This window comes from Nestor notabilis, unplaced genomic scaffold, assembly GCF_000696875.1.
Source record: "Nestor notabilis isolate BGI_N333 unplaced genomic scaffold, ASM69687v1 scaffold14064, whole genome shotgun sequence".
NCBI lineage: Eukaryota > Metazoa > Chordata > Aves > Psittaciformes > Psittacidae > Nestor > Nestor notabilis.
The window spans coordinates 22,202-44,476 of record NW_009925285.1 but is presented as its reverse complement, the minus strand read 5'-3'; the positions used below and the strand labels follow the sequence as shown (position 1 = coordinate 44,476).

Here is a 22,275-nt window from a genome sequence, read left to right as displayed (position 1 = left end):
CTCAGTGCATAATTAAATATATAAGCTATTTTTGATTCATATGTTTAGCTTATGACATTAAGAGGCTCTGTGCTGGAAGATGCTATCCCTTCAACGGCAAAACATTGCACAGCCAGGGGACTTCCCCTAAAAGAAGTGCTGGAGTATGTGGTTCCTGAGCTGAATATCCATTGCCTAAGGCTGGCCTTCAACACTCCGAAAGTCACAGAACAGCTTATGAAGCTGGATGAACAAGGGGTAAGTGCAGAGTTATAGAATGAGACAAATTGTCTTAAGTTATCAGATTACAGCTGTGAACTGCAGAATTACCTTTTAGCTTTAAGTGATTAGAGTCAGCCTATTAAAATGGCTCATTTAAACTAAAGCCTGTCATCTCTAGGGAGAGTTATGTTGCATGTCTTCGCCCAAGTTTTGCAGACTATTTGGTATGTATGATATCAAGTTCATTGCTCTAAGTAGTCTAAAGTTTTAAATTAATGTTATGGCAATTGTCCATTTTTATTTACTTTAGAAGAGAGTGAATGATTGGTTTTCAAAGACTCTGGGGAGGGGGAAATTTTGTTCTGATTTTCTTGTAGCTGTTATCATGAGAATAGAAATCTCCCATCTTACTAAATGTTTTGTTGTACTATTGTGTTGACATAGCCATTAACAGGGTGCTGCTTGTCTCTATTTCTATATATTTTTTTTCCCCTCCCCTTTCATTCACCTGAAACAAACTACATGGCAAAATATTCTAAGCCCCTTCTTCATGCAAGTGTTTTTCGATTAGGTGATAGTCCCCTGATCTCTTGAAGATGGATCCAAGGCTGATTAACTATATAGCTTAAACTTACCAAGATGAAACTCCATGAGTAAAGTGTATTTTATTAAGAACTTTGACAGTGACATTTAACAGCTCTGAGTACGAAGACTCTCTTTTTCCTTGTCCTTTTTACTTCTCATGATTAGCCTGTTCTGCACAAAATTAATACCTAGTTGTTATTTCTTCTTGCTGTCAGTCAACACTGTCATCATAAAATTGAAAAATGTCTAATTATTGCCCCACAAGGGAGAGAATACAGCTATTCTAAATAGGTTTATAAATTACTATCATGAAGACTTTGACAGCCTCCTTGTGGTTTGCTTATCAATATGGACAAGATAAAGAATCCCTGAATAGATATCTACCGGAGGCAAAACTTGAGCAAAACACTTTGTCCTCTAGTTAGTTTCAGAACCTCATTTATTTCATTAAGATAAAAGAGGAGGAAGAAATTAGTAGCTGTGGTTACTGGAGAGTATCCAGACTAACAAAGGAGTGGTTATGTGTGGTTAGCCCAGTATTGTCACTGACCATGACCAACTGTGGGTCCCTGGCTAAGAAAACAAGAACAGGACAAACGAGTGATACTTTCCTAGCTTCTGATAGCTTGTAGGCTTTTAGAGGGCTCTCTACACCTCTGCTTTACCAGTTTGATGACTCCTAGTTTAGTCATTCTTGAGTAGAAGTTGTTCTGTACTTCTGATCATGTTTTTGCCGCTCTGGAGTTCTTCCAGTTTTCCTCCTCTTCTCCCACAGCTGTTTCAAAACAGTAGTTTTGAAAATGGGGAAAGTTTTGGTTTAGTATGCTTTATCTCCTCCCTCTCTAATAATCACTGATATTTTATTTGCTTCATGGCTACTATTGAACATTGAAAGCATGTTTTCATTAACACCTACAATCCTGTTCCTTAGGGATGCAAGTCAGAGCTTATTGATGCAAATACATATTTGGGTATCTTTGTACCACATACGTCACTTAGAGCTTTACTTGCACTGAGGTTCATCTGCTGTTCTTTTGCCCAGTTATCCATTATTCTAAGTTTCTTTGGTAGCTCTCATAGCCAGACTTCAACTCTGATACTGTAGAGGAATAACAACTCAGTAATGTTAGCAAACTTAATTACCTTACTGTTTATCACCTCTATCAGATTGCTGAAGTGTGTGTTGAATTCTGTATGTCCAAGTTAAGATCCCTGCCTTACTCCACTGAACATTTTCTTCAGCTCCTTTTTGTCTTTTAGCCAGTTACATGTCTAAGGCAGTTCTTTTTTTCTGTACCCTGGCTATTTAGGGTTTTTAAGACTTTATGAAGAAAAAGCTTTGTTAGATGTCTCCTAAAAATTCAAGTATACTCTGTATCAGCTGTACGTCCTGCATGTGTTTATCAGCTCCTCCAGAGAACAGCATGGAAATCAGCCAGTGAATACATAAGGTTGAGGGGAGATGGGTTTACTGTGTAGCCTGCTGAAAGAAGGACGGCATCTTTACATGCTTACGCTGTTCAGTGTAACCATTCTCATGGCCTTTGAAGGTCCCTTCTAACCCAAACTATATGATGCTTGTAAGTTGGAGGCCCAAATATTTTCCTTGGATGACTGGAGCAGTGGTTCCAAATATGCACATATTTAGTTTAATGATTTATTACCTAAACCTAATCTGCTCTTCATCGAGAATCACGTTTGTCAGGCAGTTGAATACTCATCTCTTAACAGTTTTCTGTTTCAGCAATGGAGAAAACGGCATTTGATTCAACATGGCTCCGTAAGTGAGCCTTTGGTTTTGAAGATCAGTACCTTCCAGATATGGCCATCAAGAATCTGCAATCTCAATAGTATTCATGGGAAAATTTTCACAAAGAAAAAAAAAACCCTAGCAGAAAGTTCTATTTAAAAGAGTTGCAAATTATTTCTAGTAAACACCTAATTTGGAAAGTAATTTAGCAAGTGGGTAATATCTGAAAAAGCGTGAGCTTTCGTATATGTCACTATGCTTCCACAATATGGTGTGTAGTGTGGTTTTCTATTACTACTTGGACTTTTAAAAAATCATTAAGGACAAGTGATAGTTAAAACTATTATCTTCATCAAAGTATTGTGGTAATGAAACAGTTTGACACTTCTAACAGAAGAAGATAAGCACACTGTACTAATTAGAAGCTGCATTTTTTATCAATTCCAAGCTAACAGAGAAATGTGGGTAACAGCTGCTGTACTAATTAGGTACACAGAATGTTTATCACTTCTTCTTTCCGAGTGTCGCACTGTTTCATTACAGCACAATCAGGCGCCTGTTTGATATAGCAAATAAGATGTTTTGTAAATTTAAGAGTTAAGTGTATAAAGTGACATTAGCTGACATGGCCATTAAATTTCACCCAGTAACCCCTTCATTAAGTCAATTTCGCATACACCAATTTTGATTAAGGTAGGCTATCTTATTTTATATTTGAGTCACGTTTTAGAGCAGTTGGTTGTTTTTGTATTTAAGAATTTGCAGCTCTTTATTTGAATTTATCTGTTTTCAGCTTCCAGACTTCTGATATCTTTCTCTGCTACATCTTAAAAGTCATTTTGGTGTGACTTTTTTTTTTCCAGCAGAGGTTTTTGTATGCAGTGATTAAATCATCTGTTGGTCTTGTTTGCGATAAACTAAACAGATTGCACTTTTCAAGTCTCACTGCAACATATTTTCTCTGAATTTCATATCACTTTTATGGCTGAGCTCTGTCTCTTCTACTCTTTCATTATCTGCATACGGCATCCGGTGTCAGAATGGGAATATTCTTCTTGTCCCAGTTTTGCACTGGTGATGTACATCAAGTTGCATGCTACTTACTTCCCCTTAGATTGCTGGAGTCATGGTAACATCTGCTGTTCTGTGCACATGGCCCACATTGCTTGTCACCTTGCTGTTCTTTTATTTGCATCGTTGAAGTGCGTTCATTTGAATGATTCTGTATCAAAAAGCAATCCAATCATTCCATAGGGCTGTGCTAGCTTCCTGGCTAATTACTGTCTACTAATCTTTGCCTTGAATGCAGAGTTCATGGTAACTTTAGTTTTGCTTCCAAATATGATTTAAAAATTTGAATATCACAGCAATTACTGGTTTATACCAGTAGAAGTTTATCCTTATGGCAATTTCTCATTCACAGAAATACTGCGAGATGTCACTTGGTTCTTAATATAAATCCGCATTTATAATAGGAACTTGCTGACTGGTTAAATCCAAGATACGCTTTCTGCTGTCTTTCACTGGGTGCTAGACAAATACTTGAAACTTACTTTTGTCACATAAATATGTAAATACCTTTAAATTATTAAAATGAAGCTGCTACTTTACAAGTTTTACCACAGCACATTTTGTCCTTCAACTCCTTTTTTAGCTTTTACTTGGAGTTAATGTACTTCTGAGGATCCTAGATTTATCAGAAGAAGGTGTAGTACTGGGGACTGCATGCCCTTCTTCCCCCGAATCCACTTTTCTTGATTCAGAAAATGAGCTTGTGTTGTCCTTATGAAACCCCTTTTTTATATAGTTCAGGAAATAAAACACAGCTAGAAGGCATATCCTGTTCCTTGCATAGTCCTTATTTAGTTTCTTAGGCTGTGACATTTCCAAACCAATAAAAGACAGTTGTTTGGTTACTCTTGGATGCTGTGGATCACATTTATGTTTATGCCCTTGAAAGTAACTCCTTCGCTTGAAATTGAAGCTTAAATACTGTATGTGTGCTCAGTAAGAATGGTTTTATTTGCCCTAACTTGTTGAAATAAAATTACTAGAAACTGTTGTAATTAGCAGTGCAGCTAAGGCATTGTGGTCCCGTGAAACACTTCCATCCGTCCTGTTTCCATGGGAGCGGACAGTGAATGTATCTGAGCAATAAACATTTCCAGAATGGTCAAAGACAGGACCTGCTACTGCTGATACGAAACTGATGATGGTTGTTGTGGTAGGAGCAGCAGCAAGGCCACCTCTCACTACCTTTCCTCTCCCTTCCCCGTGTGTCAGCAGTAGCTGGTGCAGGTTCCCTGTGAGCACATAGCCCTGTCAGCAAAGGCACTAAGTTTGGCTGCTGTGAGGCAGTAAGCCTGCAGTGAGTTGGATCATGTTGTTCACTAGCTAAGCAGAGATGATAGCTGTGCTGATTCCTGAGAAAACAGTTGTCATGCAGAATGTTTCACTAAAAAAACCCGCATTCATTTGTATCTGAATTTAGCATTTTGCACGCTGATGGTTGTTTTGAATTTTCATAGTTTTTTTTTAGTGACTGGGAGTTGAAATAAATAATCATAATAAATTGTAGCATTAATTTGCGTGTGCTCAGTACTTGTTTTACCAATAAATGTTTTTACTTCAGGTCTTAACATTTCAGTGTCAAAAATGCCTAGTTTCGTTCTTAAAGGTGAATGTTTTTGGTGCTGAAAGAACTTTTTTCCTTTATTGTTACACAGAAAGCACTTCAAACAGTTAACAATGGGAGAAAAGGAAATAGAAACATTACTTCAAGGCACAAAATTGATTCCTCCCACCCTCTTTTCCCCTTTCAGTTGCAATTTTGGAAGTTAGCTTGTGAATGTTTCTTTCATAAGAAATAGACTGAGTTGAGCATGTGCTGAGAGTTGGGGTTGTTCAGCCTGGAGAAGAGAAGCTCCCTGCCTGGGAGACATTAGAGCATCTTCCAGTAACTAAAGGGGCCTACAGGAAAGATACAGAAGGATTCTTTATCAGGAGTATAGTCATGGAGTGAGGGGTAATGACTTTAAAGTGAAAGAGGGTATATTTAGATTAGCTATTAGGAAGACGTTCTTCCCTGTGAGGTTGGTGAGACACTGGCACAGGTTTGCCCAGAGAAGCTGTGGCTGCCCCATCCCTGGCAGTGTTCAAGGCCAGGTTGGACACAGGGACTTGGAGCAACCTGGTCTAGTGGAAGGTGTCCCTGCCCATGGCAGGGGGTAGAAGTGGATGAGCTTTCGGGTCCCTTCCAACCAAAACCGTTCTATGCTGTAGTCACACTTTATTGTGAGATGTTTGGACATATTTAGAAGATGTAAGTCAGGTAATCATTGTGTCAAATGATAAAATAAGGAATGTTCTGAAGGTGGGGGAGGGGGGAGAAACAGCTTATAACTGTGACTTGTTACATATACTTAACTTCAACAGGGAGTAATCATGCCAAGTTGGTATTTACCCTTCTTTTTTCCCCTCTTTGTTTTCCTACTAATACTTTACCCTTGTCATCATTCATCCCTTGCAGTAAAAGAAGAATGCAGTTAAGTTGCGATCTTGAGTCTAATTTTAAAATTTACTTTAGTTAGAGACAGGGTAGAACCACTTCTGAGGGCTTTTAAATTATACCACTGTAAATATAATAAAAGTAATGAATTCCAGTTTAACTGTGTCCACATCTCCCATGCAAGTTCCAAAATCTTTTGTCTCATGACCTGTGTCAAAAGCTTTGAGAGCGAATCACAGTGTATTCATATGACTTTGCTTCCAGTGTCCTTGCAAATCACTGTTTTCAGTTCCCACTAACCTGTAGCCCAGACTTGTAAATTCCATGCAAGTTTTAATCGTCTTTCTTGTGATTTTGCTCTGGCAGATATGCTTGGTATTTATTTAAAATGGAGTGTCTGCAGAAATTCCTGTGTGGGAGGAAAGATTATTTACCTTGCAATAAATACGCATTTTTAACTTGATGAATTACTGCAGGGCTCTCCTTTGTGCCCTGCTACTCAGAGTTCCTGCCTGTGAGATTGGTTTTGGAGATGGCAGTAAATGGCTGTGGGTGCTGCTTTCTTCCCTTCTGTAACTTAGGTTTCTGTAGTCCACACATAAAAGGCACAGATGTGGTCCTTCTTATGTCTGCATCAATTTGGAATGGGCGGGAACAGTTTGCTTTGAAGAATCACAGTTATGGTTAGGTGAAAAATTACTTTATTCACATCTTCAGTTTCTGCTGTATTAGGAACATCAGGCACCAAATTAGAGGAAAAATAGACATAAAAAGCAGAAGTATATTTGACTGTCTATGCCAATAAATAGTATCTTTAAAGAATTAGCAGCATTTTTCAATTTAGCTGGGTTTTGTTACTACATTTTTAAGTCAGAGAAGGCCAACTGAATGCCACGGATTCTTTCAAAATCCTAACAGGTAAATGCACTGATATGAGAATAATATTTATCTTCTCCTTGAAGTGAGGAAATGTTCATTTTGTCACTTGTTATAGAAATGAGCACATGCTGTGCCGTACCCTTCTGCGTGGAAGGTTTAGCATGGGGTAGTAACCATGGTACCGGCCTGAGAGTCAGGCTCCTGGCATTTCTCAGCCAGCGCTTTCCATGCGACTTAATGTAAGACATTCACCATTTGCAAGCTGCAATGTTTTTCTCCTGGAAAAAAAGAAATGATAATGTTTATTTCACTTGAGAAAGCATTTTGACATCTTCAGAAGAAATATGCCATCATGAAGGCAATTAGAGTGGAAAACAATGAGGAACTAGACTAGCATTTGAAATTAGACTGATAATTAGGTATTTTTTTTTCTTTGTGTATTACGGGTTTGTTAAAACATGTGAAGTGAGTTCAGTAAATAAGTTGCTGCATCACTTGGTATACATGTAAGATTTTAATCTTTTTCCTGTTGCAGTTAAGTTACCAACTTAAAGTGGGTATCATGTACTGCAAAGCCGGGCAGAGCACAGAAGAGGAAATGTATAATAATGAATCAGCAGGTCCAGCTTTTGAAGAGTTTCTTCAGCTCTTGGGAGAACGAGTTCGACTCAAGGGATTTGAAAAGTATCGTGCTCAGCTGGATACAAAGAGTAAGGCTTTTTCATTTAATTTTTTTTCCCCTTAAGTGAACAAAATACATCATATGGCTGCTGAACGATATTTAATAGAGTTCTTAAAGATAACCTCTTCGCCAAAGGAAGACAGTTGCTCAATATTAGAATTGAAAGCAGAGCAAGGATGTAATTTTATCCATACCCGTACGGTCTTTCAACTGATCATTATTGGATTTTTGTGCTAATTTGGTATGAAACTATCACTAAAGCTGCAACAATAAACCAGTAAATATGGAACCATTATTGGCATTGCAAATCCGTCATCAGTGTGTTGCCTAACAAGTAATCAATACAGTTGGTAGGTCATAGGCTTGTTTTTAATGATATGCTAATTGTCTGTCACTAAAAAAAGTTTTGAGAACCCATCTGTGTAACGCCCTTGACAAGCTGATCCATTGCTTTTCTGCTGTGTCTGTTCCATGTAGGTTTCCTTCTAAGCAGTTTTGTCTTACTCCTGCTATCAAATATATTCCTCCCTTCATGAGTTTTCTTTTGAGTTATGAATATTAAACTGGATTTGGCAGTTATATTATCAGCTTTATCTGCAAACCATATTGCAGTGGAAAGATGATCTTTGACAGTATCTATTATAGAAACTGCCTACTTTTGGAATCAAACTTGTGAAATACCTGTTTAATAGCTAGCATGTGCTATATTCGATTTGTAAATCAATTTAAAAATACTCAGTGAAATTTTGGCCTGTCCTCTTTTTCTTTGAGTATTGAAAGTAACCAGTTCCTATGGAAATCCTTTGCTATTTTGCTCACTTGCAGCAAAGGAAATTCAATAAGGAGCTGATTTATAAAAGCTAAAAAGCTTTTGTCAGCTCAGTGCAGCAAAAACTGCTCTTGTCATGGGTCTCCTATCATGAATAGAGTAACTTGCTCTGCTTTACTGCTCCCCTATTCTACTTTGTGGCCTTCATTTTTACAGGGATCATGTTGCCATCTCCTTGGGCTGTTCTTGATCACCCTAATCATCAGAGGGTTATAAAAGTTCCTGTGGTTTTAAACCTAACGTAATAGCCATTTCTCCCATATTTTCCATTGAGCCTGGTTTCTTTTAGTTGCAATACTTACATTCTCTCTGTTGTATTTACTCCCTTGAGAGCATTTACATGTTGCAGTTGTGTCTCCTCTATGCTTTTGTGACATTATCCTTAATAAGCCAAGTTTCTCTTATGGTATGGTGCATGGATTTCTCTGTTGTCCACACACACATATGCTCTATTACTTGGTAACCTTCCTCTGCACTCATCCAAGTTTGAATACAGTCTCTTCCATTTTAGTGTCTAGGGTTATATACACAATTTCAGATGAGATCCAGGCAGTTTCTTGCTGTAACACTTTCTTGCCTTTACTGGAAATATATTATATGGGTTTTCCTTTTCTGTAGCCCCTGTTATTTTATCTAAGCTAGGTCAATAATCTGAAGTTTATGGAAACCAGAAAATATTTATTATTTCATAGCTTTTGGTGTTATATCCTGACCTTCTTAATTACTTTGAGTAGATAACGTAAAATCCTCTCTCCCCTCACATTTAGTTAAGACATCTGATTAAAAAAACTACCAAGCCTTTTTTGGTGTCAGTCCACACACAGTTTTCTAGTACATGTAAATGCTGTATGATTAAGAGTTGGTTCATCTGCTCAGATATACTCGTGAAAGATGTAACTGTGTCTTAAGTACTTGTTGGAAATTTTCTTCTAAACAGCAGTATTTTCCAGTTATGTTTGGAAAAAATTTTGTCAGGTTTTGATCTCATGTACTACAATTTAGCACCTGTTGAATGGATACGCATGTAAACTTCTAATTGACTGAATCTCTCATGGTTTTGAGAGTGGTGGTCTTGTAACAAATGTTTTCTACTCCATATCGAGAGCTGACATCTTTTGTGTTGCCCGGTAGACCTACCAGCTTCATTCTGTATCTAAAAATACAGATAGGCATTGTATGAACACTTGACTGTGATTGGAGAGAAAGGGGAATGCTCTGAGTGGAACTGCTACTTTGATGAAAGGTTTTCTACATTTTCTTTCAGTCAGGGTTTACAAGCTCACATACGTGGGGCCTCATCAGCTACAACTGCTTAGGGATGTCTAAGTTGTCTGAAATCTTTCAGGTTATGTTGTCTGTGGGCTTACCAAGGAAACAATGACTACAACAGCATACATGAGTTCCTAGTGAGCAGGTTTAGACAGCAGCAAATGTGAACAATGGCAACAAACTTTTGCAATTAATCTTGATGGTGCTGTTTTCGTTACTGCCAAATCATAAAGGGGGCACAGCACTAAGCTCTTTGGATAGCTACATTCAGAAACCCTTATGGCATATTCTGCATAGGAAAACTGGGAGGAGTCACCTTGTAGTAGGCAAATGGCTGAAGACAAGAGATAGTAGCAAGAGCTGCATCTCATATATGGGGAGTATTTGAACAGCAGAGAATAGACGGCAGAGGGATTGGAATTAGATGATATTGAGACCCTTTCCAACCCTAACTATGATTCTGTGGGCAATACATCTGCAAGAGCTGCACTAAATGATCAGTTCTTTCTGCCTTGCCCCTAACACAGAAAGGCCTGCAAAGGAGGAGGCTGTGGTCCTTACCATGATTTAGGTATATAGGGTTTTGTTGAAAAACAGCTGGGTCTGCAGCTAGGAAGCAGGCTTCTCCCCTTTCCAGCTCTGTGCTCTTCTGCTGCTAGAGATCACTGTAATGAAATAGGTCTTGCTCAGGAAATTTTCCTGCGTAAAAATTCTGCTCAACGTCAGCACAGTTAATGGCAAAGACGCTCTTAGAAAACGTCTGTTTGTTGTGAGAAAGGTCAGAGCTATGTAGGCTACTTTGCTAGTTCCTATGCCTTTGACAATACTTTGCAACCTATGTAAAGCAGATGGTTGGTGTAAGGCACAATGGAAGATTTTCTCAGTGCAGGGAGAAGCTGATTTGTGTATGCACGCTGCAAATTTTCACAAAATGCTTTTAATTTATGCATATTTAGAAAAGTAAAGTTGTTCTAGCAAAAGTCACTTTCAGAACAGTTGTTGTTCTTGGTAATTTTTAGAATTAGGGGCCTAATTGGTAAGTATCCATAACAGAGACAATTCTTAAAAGGAGCGATCTTATGCATCCTGTTAACTGGAAGCCTATTTAAGTATATTGGATTCTTCAAGGGCTTTAGCTTTGGATCTCTGCCAGTGCCACTGTGGAAAGAGCTGCTACTTCTAAAGTTTTGTTTGTATATTTCTGGAATTACCAGAGGGGAAACAGTCTATCTCCTGGCAGCCTGCAGACTTTGGATAGGAAATAGAGCTTGAAAATGTCATCTATCCCACGGTTGCTAGGAAATTTATGGGCATCACTTTAATAAACATCATAGCAATCTTTCAAATTGTAACTTCAGTTATTTTACTTTATTTCCTAGTTGTAATGCATGCTTTATTTCCCTCCCCCTCACTTAGTCTTATTTCTCAATATTTTAAATTGGTATATGGATCAGCTGGATAATGCTAGGCCTGGTAGCCTGGTGTGTGTGTCCAGCAGAGTGATGTAGGTAATGAAGATTTAATTAATGTGGGTTGTAGGAGTTTGAATTATCTTTTTGGTGAAATTACAAAGGTAGGTTTCCTTATTAGATGTCTATACTGCGTGGCTTTTTGGTCAAGACATGAGAAGAATATCAAAAGAGCATAGAAGATACTAAATAAGATTAAAATCTAGGGAATTAATGGACTTCAAATTGACATTTCTTTTAGGGGTTCTCAGTAAGCCCAAATGTTTCTAATGAAAATACAGATTAATAAGAGTAATTTCTTAACTTGTACTATTTAACATCTTTCCAGCTGCATGGAAAAATTTACCGCTGGGTCTGAGAAGCTCACTGAGAGGCAGAGGGCCCTTGACCATAGCCAGAGGAGGTCAGAGGGCCCTTGACTTCTTAAGAAGCTTAAATGGGGATGGGGGGAAGTCCATCTGCATTTCTCTGTTTATGTTGTGCATGTACTTTTGTATGATGCAAAATAAAGGGTAGTGTCTGAAAATGACTTGGAAATTAAAGAAGTTGAATGTGAGTGCTTGGTGTAATCCTCATGTATAACAGAAAGGAGAACTGGTTTGACATGCTGAGTTCAGGCCAGTAACTAAGAGAAACTAGAAATAAAGCAAGACTTTAACAGCAGAGATAAATAGGGAACAACATGAAGCACTGAAACTTCCTGCGTTTGAGCCTCTAATTGTGAGCACTGCTGCAGTTTGTAGCAATGGCTGTTCCTACTCCTGCCTCGTCATTATCTTTTATTTTTTGTTTTCCTGCAATTCCTGGCAACACATTTTTCTTCAAAGCACTTGGTTTGATTTCCTACTTGTACTCTTTTTTACACAGTTTTCTAGTGCAAAGCTTTTAAGACCTGCTGTAGAAGCAGGCTGATGATGCCCTGTGGCTTCAGTGAGGTGAATATCATCAACAGCATACTGTTGGTGTCAGTCACAGTTCTCAGCACTGCTGGTTTTGGAAAAAACACTTAAATGAGAGGCTGTTAAGACAGTCCTTGTGAAGATAACTGAGAAACATTGGAAAGACAGGAAAATAAGGTGGATTTTTAAAGCTGAATAATGATGGAAGGAAAAGATCAGCTAAGTAACCAAATCCAGCAGTGGGACGAGACTGTGAAGGCAGCTTCAATAGGTATGCCATGAAGTGAGAGCAGGAGGGGATGTCTTCAGTATAAAAAGGTGCTAATGAATTTCTAGATCCTTTGGGCCTCTATTAAATGCAAGCAAATCAAAGTATATTGCAGTGCTAGCTTACGGTTCTGACCTTGAAATGATGGCTACTATTCCTTCCAGTGTGCAGTCTTGCATATTACTGCAATGGCAGTGATTTGATGTAATGCTAGACCTGTAATTACTGTGGTGTATATCAGAAAAAGTATTCTGGATTTGTAAGGAAGAAGAAATCTGGTGAGAAAGATGCACAGTCTCTAGCGGATATGGACTTCTGTAGTTGGATTTGAATAATGGGGATTTAAGTTGTGAAGTACTTGGAAATAATTGGAATCATTAAATGTGTCATTTTGATTGTAGCATTGTTGCTTAGCTTGCAGAACCAGTGCTGTTCTGAGAAAGAACCCTCTTCTGCCTGAAACTGAAGTCCATCCAGGAACATTGAAATTTTGGCTTAAATGCATAGGTGGTGTTCTAGCATATATATTGTCAGATTTGCTTTATTATTTTCTTCTTCCCCTCCACCCCTTTTGGGCCCCTTCTCTCATCTCTCTTACCCACTTCCTTTTCTTTTTGCACCAGCTCCCCTTATCCAGTTCTTTGTTACATTTTTTGAGTGCTCTGTTTATGAAAGATGATGCACAAGTCAGCATATTTGCAGTTGGGCAAAAGCCAGTAAGGACTTACGTTGATATTTAGGTGACTTTCAAGTGCATCTGCCTCCTTCAGTGTGCACTGTAGTGGTCAGGCAGAGGATAGAGGCTGCTGTGAGCTGAGTGTAAGATGAAATTACTTCCGTTCGGCTGTCCTGCTGCTGTCATTAGCATTAAAAAGAAAATATTTAGCAGTTAGCTAGTTTTTCATAATGGCAACCTTGAGCCTGGGCAAAAGGATACTAATCTTATTGAAACATAAACTGAGATTTTATTTTATTTTATTTTTTTATAAAATATGCCAGGATTATTTTTTTCTTTTCCCCATTTTTTTCTACATAGATAATTTGGAATTGCAAAATCTCTGTGCAGGTAGAATCTAGAAAACTTTCTATTTTATGGAGGGTGTTGTGACTTTTAATTTACAGCAAAACTACCCCTCTTTTATTATTTCGAATTTGACAGAAAGCTAAAACTTGTTGTTAAAGCTTATACCCAAAATCTGGGTACATAAACCTTATATTTATGTTACTGTAAATGCCTCAGCATTCTCAGAGCTATTATCTCCATAGTAACATGATCTCTCTGCTAATAAAAAATGCCAAGGTGTAGTATTTAACAGCTTTTAAAAATACTTTGCTATAAATAGCTGAGATTATATAATATAGGAGCATGTTTCTATAATTTCAAATAACCAGGATGCTTTTTTCCATATATAAATCTAGTTATTTTTAAAAATTGTTCGAAAAGGGCTTTTTGCACAGTGGACAGCAATTAAATATAATGGAGTATGTTCACTGTTTCAACTTTAAATGTGTTACTACTTAAATTCGTGGAACATTTTTCAAGGTCTTTTTTTGAGAGAGAGAAAGGACAAGTAAAAACAGAAGTTCCCACTTTGTCAGTAATAAGGTGTTGTCTAAAACCAACACTTTGTAAACTTTAATAATATCCCCTCTTCTTTTTTTTTTTTTTTCTTTCTAAACTTCATAATCCCTGTTCTTATCTCCACATGGAAGTGTCTCCATCCACATATACTTATTTTCTGGGGCCTGTTTCTGGATCCCTTCTTTTTCTTCTATAATTTTTAAAATAGGGTGTTCAGAACCCAGAACAGGTGAGAGTACCTTTCATTAATATACCAGCATCATAATGTCATTGTTGTGGGCTTTTTCCATCTCGGCTGTAAGCATTCTATCATACTGTTTGGGTTTTTGACTGCTTCTGTCCATAAAGCACTTGTTCTAGTGAAGATTGTATCTGACTTGACATGCTTGTGGGGTGGGCCAATGCCCACCTCATGAAGTTTAACCAAGCCAAGTGCAAGGTCCTACACCTGGGTCGGCACAACCCCAGGCACAGCTACAGGCTGGGCGGAGAAGAGATTCAAAGCAGACCTGCAGGGAAGGCCTTGGGGGGGTTGGTTGATGAGAAACTTGACATGAGCTGGCTTCAGTGTGCGCTTGCAGCCCAGAAACCAACCGTATCCTGGGCTGTATCAAAAGAAACGCGACCAGCAGGTCAAAGGAGGTGATCCTGCCCCAGGATCAAGGATGCTGGGGAGGGACTCTTCATTAGGGACTGTAGTGATAGGACAAGGGGTAATGGGTTCAAACTTAAACAGGGGAGGTTTAGGTTAGATAGAAGGAAGAAGTTCTTCACAGTGAGGGTGGTGAGGCACTGCAATAGGTTGCCCAAGGAAGTTGTGAATGCTCCAACCCTGGTGGTGTCCAAGGCCAGGCTGGACAGAGCCTTGGGCGACGTAGTTTAGTGTGGGGTGTCCCTGCTCATGGCAGGGGGGGTGGGACTAGATGATCTTAAGGTCCTTTCCAACCCTAACTATTCTATGATTCTATGACTTCACTACAAGTTCATGTAGACTCCTGATACTTATGTTTAAAAGAACCCATTATTTTCTTCCATATATTGTGGGTTATATGTTCATTGATATTTAATTATGCATGAGATTGTGGTATTCATTCGCAGTATCTACCTGCCCTTCTGAAGCCCTTTTCTCATTCCTTACAGTTCAGTTTCACTCTGATTAGCCTGAGATAGTGGGTGGTGTCTGAAAATAATTTCAGACTTTGTTACCACTTTTCATGCTTAAATAGGCTATTTTAAAATGTTTTCTGGTGTAAATTCCCTATTCCTAACAAGTTCTTAATTGGGAAAAGTAAACAGAATGATATGTGCCATCTGTATGTGTCATTTGCTTTGGCAGGTGAATAAACTCTGCGTAAATTTTTACTTGCTGACATTTCAGCTAGGAGCAAGGATAAATAATAATTCTTGCCTTGCCTGATGTTTTTCTTTCAAAATAATGAAACTTTGTTTTTAAACTTTTTTAAATAATGCTTTTATTTTCTCTTTTTTCTTTAACCAAAGCTGATTCAACGGGTACTCACTCTCTATACACAACATACAAGGACTATGAAATCATGTTCCACGTATCGACTATGTTGCCATATACTCCAAACAACAAGCAACAGGTAAAATAGACCCTGCCTTGTTAGAATTAACTTTTCCTCCATCTCAGAAGTAGCTGAGCTATTGAATACTTATGACAACTTTCATTTGTTACTAGCAAAGAAAACCCTCAAAGAATCAAAAGTATCAAATTAAAAATGGCCATCTCTGTGTCAGGAAGATGAGCAAAGCAGATCATTGTAGGTACATCATAGGTAGATTTTTCTCCAAGACTGTTTTCTGTGTAATTATGCATTAGTTAATGAAACTTGTATGTAAATATTATACAATAATGTTAGTAGCACATCTCTGTTAGATAAATAGGAGTTCATGCCTTATGTCAAAAGGACCATATTATAGTGTACTTGATGTGATTTTTAACCTTTTGTAGTAAAGCACGTGGCACTTTAAGGATTGCATTTAGGAACTTTAATATGCCCAGAATCAGAGGTGGTACAGCACATTACACAGGAGGACATGAGATAAAATACCTTTTATTTTTTTGTTTGTTTGTTTAAATTTTTTTATTATAGTGAAGACACACATAGGCTGACCTGCTTTGGTACTCTGAAGTATGTGGTCTTGTTAAATACTAGGCCATCTTGTTACGTATGAGATGCATGCATTTTATCCTAGAAACAATGTTATTTTGTGTTTGTGCAAATAAAATAGAAATATCCTTTAACAACAAAAGGTAACACAGCATCCTTTCCAGTTTTCTTTTGTACAGTAAATGTTATACTACTTACTCTTTTACTGTAGTCTTGGATTAACTGAAAGAATCCTGTCAGAAAATTATTATAATGTGTCTTAAGAATAGTGACAACTGTTTTCAACTTGAAATGGAACCTATTTCTGGCTTGTAGAAATATGTAAAGTGGGGAATATTTTCCAGCTTCCATGTATTACTGATTACTCTGATACTAGCAGGTTTTGTTGTTGTTTTTCTTCTTCATTTAGCTTAAAATTTTCCCTAACGATCTTACTGAAAATTACATGTAGAAATGAAATTGTTATGAAAATGCCCATTTCTGAAATTTATTAGGCTAATAACTAAAATTCCGGTACTTGTCATGTCCCCAATTGTTTCAGGTTTCAGCTTTCATTTTGAATAAAAAAAAAAGAATAGTATCTATAATAATGAGATGTAAATAATTGCAAATTATGAAAACTACCATGTTTTAACATATGCATCTCTTTTTTTGTTAAAGCTTCTAAGAAAACGACATATTGGAAATGATATTGTGACAATAGTTTTCCAGGAGCCTGGAGCACAACCATTCAGCCCAAAGAACATTCGATCCCACTTCCAGCATGTCTTTGTCATTGTAAGAGTGCATGGTCCCTGTACTGACAGCGTTTGTTACAGGTAGCTATCACTAGTTTCAATGAAAACATGAAATTTGAGTGCAAAGGGAGTTTTCAATCCTCTTTCAAATTCTCAGCAGAGCAACGTAATGAAAGCTAGGGGTCAAGGAGATTGAGTGATGAGAATTTAGAACACTTTTTAAAAAGGAAATAGGCACATGAGTTTCTAAAGGAAACACACCTCATGATGAAATCAATGCTTTTAGTATGTTTGTATGCATACACACTCACCATATATATATGTATATATGTATATATAGAAATTGTATATATAAAAATTTGGGAATTATTTTTAAATTTGTTCTCACTTATTCTCTTCATTAAGAATGTGCTAGAAGAGTATTTCTGTACTGATTCTTATGAATTCACTTTTTGTTTAGATAATTTATTCAGGAGCTTACGTTCAGTTTTTTGAAATTAAGACAGTGAAAAAGTATGACTAACCATTCAGAAAGAAGCTGAGCTCTCTGAAATGTTTTGTCTGAAGTATCTTCATTTCTTATCTCATTTCAGTCTGACAAAGAAATTCCAGAGTATTATGCAGCTAAAAAACCCAAACCTTAGTGTGACCTTAAACTTAAAATGATTAAAACAGAAAATGCTTATTGCTAGTGACATATAATAAAGGCTTGGAAGAAGTACCCTTAGAATTAACTAGTCTTTACTGAAATAAAATGTTCACCTAAGTGTATCATTCAGTCAACTGCTTATTTAGAGGAAGAGGTAAGACTGCAGTGTCTGAGATGGTCTCCTCATTCTTTTCAAGTAAGTATAGTAAGGTTTAAAGGCTTGTCACTCTCCATAAGTTTTTGGTAAAGTTCACACAGAAGTTGTGTAACTGATGCTGAACTTTGTACATGTATTAAACTTTCCTGGAGTAGGCACGTTCATGTTGATACTCATTTTAAGGCAACTTATTGACAAATTTCACAGCTACATTATTTATGTAGACATACCTTCTTCTTAAACTTTTAGACATATGTTTCTGCTCTTATTCTGTACATAAATTGATGGTGAAATAGAGGGAAAGTAGAAAATACATCTAAAGGGCTTACAGATGCATTTTCTATTTGAATTGGGTAATACAAACTCAGAGAAAGATCTGCTTTTGGTTATTATTTTAAATAATATGACTGCATATTTTCAGTTTCTTTTAAAAGATGTGGGAAAGATATATTCTTCTTATACTGTAATAAATTTAAATATCTCGGGGTTCTGTTTCTGACCTTCAAACCTGTGAATTGCTTTCATTTTTCAAGTGTTCACAACTACAAGGGCTGGAACCTTACTGGTAAGTGAATAAAATTTGAGAATTTCAGCTTTAAGGAAGCTACAGGCTTAAAACTTAGTGAGAGGAAGAGCAGGTAGGAAAAAAAAAACTTGTCATGCTTCATTTTGATACAGGAAACCACCAGAGCATTGTATGTTCTGTGTAGTGTCTTTAGCATTAAAGGGTTTTTTTTTTTGGCTTTTTTTGTTTGGTTTTTTTTTGTCCTCTCAGTGCAGAGACTTGATTTAAATTTATAGAACTCCCATTATGAAAAGTTTTTCTAGGAAACTGTTCAAAGTGAGTCTGACCTCTTTTTTAACTGAATTATTTGGAACAGTTTCATAGATTCATAATTCTAGACAAAACAGGAAGCCTTATTGCATAAAAATGTACTGGATTTTATATTAAAAACTACATAAAAAGAATAAAATCAAGCACTGTCTTGGCCAGTGATTCTCCCTCCCAACTAAGATAAACAGTATTTCAAAGGTCTGGGTTCTCTGTCAGCATCATTCACTTTTTAAAACTTCACTAGCAATTGTTAAAAATTAAATTCCTATCCCTGTGATTCATGATAATGAAAACCTAATTAAACAAAATGTCACTGGTAGTTTTTCATTACATCCAGTAATTGTGCCTTAATGCTTAGGCTTCTGTCTCTTAATAACACTTCCTTTATGACTACTGATGATCAGGAGTCAGATCATGGCCATGCATCGTGAGCACCCCCTGTTGTATACTTTTAGATACATTGGCATACATTTAAAGGAAATATGACATCTTTCAATATCAGTTGCCAGAAAACATAATTAAAAATAAAAAACCAACAACAAAACCAAAGCAAGTAAACCACTCTACCACCCAAACCCAAAAGATATGGTTAAAAATTGGGTGACTTAATTTTTATTTTTGGTGTTCCTGTGTGCTTCCCCAAGCTTTACTAGTATTTCTGCAGTTATCAGTTTGGGGAGGTGTAGAAGCGAGGAGAATTCTGATTAAGGATTCAAATAAGTTAGAACAAAGTTAAAAAAAATACCAGACAGTCTTCCAAATAAAACACTACATACATTTCTAGTTGTGTTCAAGTCCCGTTTTGTTTTTCATTACAAAACTCCACTTCCATGGTATTTTGGGCAGAATTAGGTAATGTTTTTTTCAGATGCAGTTATAGATATGGGGTAAATCATATCTGAACTGTTGGAGTATTTCTTGTCACAAAACTGGGAAACTATAGTTGTCAGTGAATTCTTGGGACAGACTGCCAATTCAATGATACTAAACTCTGATGGCAAATTTTGAGTGATGCTGAATTTTCAGTGGTACCAAACAGCTCTCATGCATTCTGCATCAAGAGACTTGACCAGCAAGAATAGCTAAGCTTGTCAGCATTGCCTAAGGCAGTCTTATTGTCAGTCCATCACGTGGTATGCAAACTAAGAGGTGAAAAAGAAAGCCTCTACTTCTAAAATATGTCTCCAAACTTTTAAGAAATTTCTTAGTTGTAGTACTTTTGGTTTCTGCTTCTATCACTAGTATGCAATGTTTGGTAGTGCAGTTTTCAGTCCAGAAATTTAAAACATATTTAGTAGTGTGATGTATATATGCTTTCAATCACCACAACAGTTGTCACAGTGAAACTGGCCTTGTGAGATGACTTCGTCTTTATCTTTTTAATGTGTCCATTTTATCTGTATTTCTCCTATTGATCATAGACTTCACGTTGCTTCCAGATGAGCCTTTCAACTTTAAGTAGATAAATTTTAAAAGCTAGTCTGTGTAATAGAGTTAGAATTTTTCTGTTTATAGGAAAAACAAACAAAATTCAGAATTATCATACTTGAATGATTACTTTATCAAAAAAACCCACAATTTTGCACTTGAAGCTCACTTTAAGCTGTGCTACTGAGAATGACTCAGAAATACCTAGGTGCAAAAATAAGCAGCCTTCTGTTTATACAGTAAACAGTAAGGGGGGACATCATCTCCACACCGGCAACATTAAAATGTAAATATCTCATATTGCTGAGAAAAGGAGAGAAAAATTGAGAGTTTAAGGAAAACAGGAAATATATTTTCTATATTCAGAACCTGGTGAATTTGCATATAGTAAAAGACTCTGTTTCTTCCTTGTTCTTTTATTTCTTTTAGCGTGGCTGTGACAAGATCCAGAGATGTACCATCCTTTGGTCCACCTATTCCGAAAGGTGTCACGTTTCCTAAATCAAATGTGTTCAGGGACTTCTTACTAGCCAAAGTCATTAATGCAGAGAATGCTGCTCATAAATCAGAAAAGTTTCGTGCGATGGCGACCAGGACCCGTCAAGAGTACTTGAAAGACTTGGCAGAGAAGAATGTCACCAACACACCTATTGACCCTTCTGGCAAGTTCCCCTTCATCTCGCTTGCTTCAAAAAAGAAAGAAAAGTCCAAGCCTTATCCAGGAGCAGAGATCTATAGTTCTGGTGCTATTGTATGGAGTGTTCATGCAAAAGACTACAGCAAGGGTATGGAAATAGACTGTCTCCTAGGCGTCTCTAATGAGTTTGTAGTTCTCATTGAACAGGACACGAAGAGTGTGGTGTTCAACTGCTCCTGTCGAGATGTGATAGGGTGGACTTCAACGGACACAAATATCAAAATATTCTATGAGAGGGGCGAATGTGTTTCTTTGGAGAGCTTCATCAGCAACATTGATGATATCAAAGAGATCGTCAAAAGGCTGGAGGTTAGAATGTGTTCTCTTGTTTGGCTCCCCTTCTTTGCTTTCTCCTCTCGCCCCACTGCCAGGAAAGTCTTCAACTTAAGTAATGCTTGGGTTCCCTGAAACTGTTCTGTTTATCATGAAGTCTTTAAGGACTTTCCTGCTTTTATTTCTCAAAATGCAATATTGCTTTTTCTTTTATCAGGTGTCAGCCAACCTCAGCTGGTTGTATGTGTATCTCAAAAATTACTCCATATAAAAAAAAAAAAACCAAACAACAAAACCCAGGGGCTTCAAATGCATAAATTGCTCCCACGCAGTAAATACAGAAGTGTCACCTTATTTCTTTTGCTTGTTTTCCTCCCCTTTTTCTGTTTTATAGGCTTGTTGTATCTTGTTTCAAATGAAGCTGTAATATTTTTGAGACTGAATAATTATATTTGCAGCAGGGTGCAGTCCCAATCCCTATTGCAACATTCAGAAATTCTCTGAGTACGTGTGATAAACTAAAAATGCAGTGAATCATAGTATCTGTTATAAAATATCTGTCCATGCTAATTTTTATCCAGTTCAGTTATGAAAGAATGTGTTATGTTTCACTGTCTTTCCTGTAATTTCACAACTGTATTTGTATGATGGCCAAAAAGAAAGGGAAAACCAGACCCTACTAAATTCTTCTTGACAGTATTCATGGCCATGGGTATGTAGAAGAGTTGGCATATAGACCTCAGTGTGCTTAGTAGCTACCACCACATTCTAACTGAGGGTATTCTTGCAGTTTAGTGAAACAGCTAGAAATGTAGAATGGTTGTTTGGTTACTAAAGCATAAAAGATAAAGTAGAGATGCTTGTGTAACTTCATGTGTTTTTCCGTTGTGTGCTGCCATGTATCTTCTAAAATCCCTGTGGTTTCAGTAAAAATTTCCAGGCAGAACTTGAGTAACCAGATTCTAATGAAAATACTAGTTTGAGTGACAAGACCCATTTCAGCTGTTACATACCCAAGACTGTCCTATATATTCCTTGACTGTGTTCCCCCAGTCTTGCGGTGTTGGTTGATTGAACAGAAATGGAGCCCTTAAACCTTTACTAGCACTGAAGGTCTCTCAATGCATTAAATTTTGTCTTTATTTCAATTTATAGCTTGTGACTAAGGGCTGTGAAACAGTGGAGATGACTCTGCGTAGGAATGGCCTGGGTCAGCTCGGTTTCCATGTAAACTATGAAGGCATTGTGGCAGATGTTGAGCCCTACGGCTACGCGTGGCAGGCAGGACTGCGGCAAGGCAGCCGGCTGGTGGAAATCTGCAAGGTGGCTGTAGCCACTCTGAGCCACGAGCAGATGATCGATCTTCTCAGAACATCAGTCACAGTGAAGGTTGTCATTGTCCCCCCATATGAGGACTGCACACCACGCAGGTATTGTGTAGTAGCT

The 22,275-nt window shown here is 37.4% G+C and overlaps 1 protein-coding gene across 1 annotated transcript in view; it reads left to right on the top strand.

Moving 5' to 3' along the window:
- SIPA1L1 (signal-induced proliferation-associated 1 like 1) overlaps positions 1-22,275 on the top strand; it is a gene marked incomplete at its 3' end in the record, with an annotated part of 52,651 nt that overhangs the window by 11,557 nt on the left and 18,819 nt on the right. The window contains exons 3-8 of the mRNA XM_010012996.1: positions 49-237; positions 7,459-7,633; positions 15,422-15,525; positions 16,714-16,871; positions 20,289-20,865; positions 21,985-22,259. Coding sequence (XP_010011298.1) covers positions 49-237; positions 7,459-7,633; positions 15,422-15,525; positions 16,714-16,871; positions 20,289-20,865; positions 21,985-22,259 — 1,478 coding nt within the window. The remainder of the gene's footprint in view (positions 1-48; positions 238-7,458; positions 7,634-15,421; positions 15,526-16,713; positions 16,872-20,288; positions 20,866-21,984; positions 22,260-22,275) is intronic.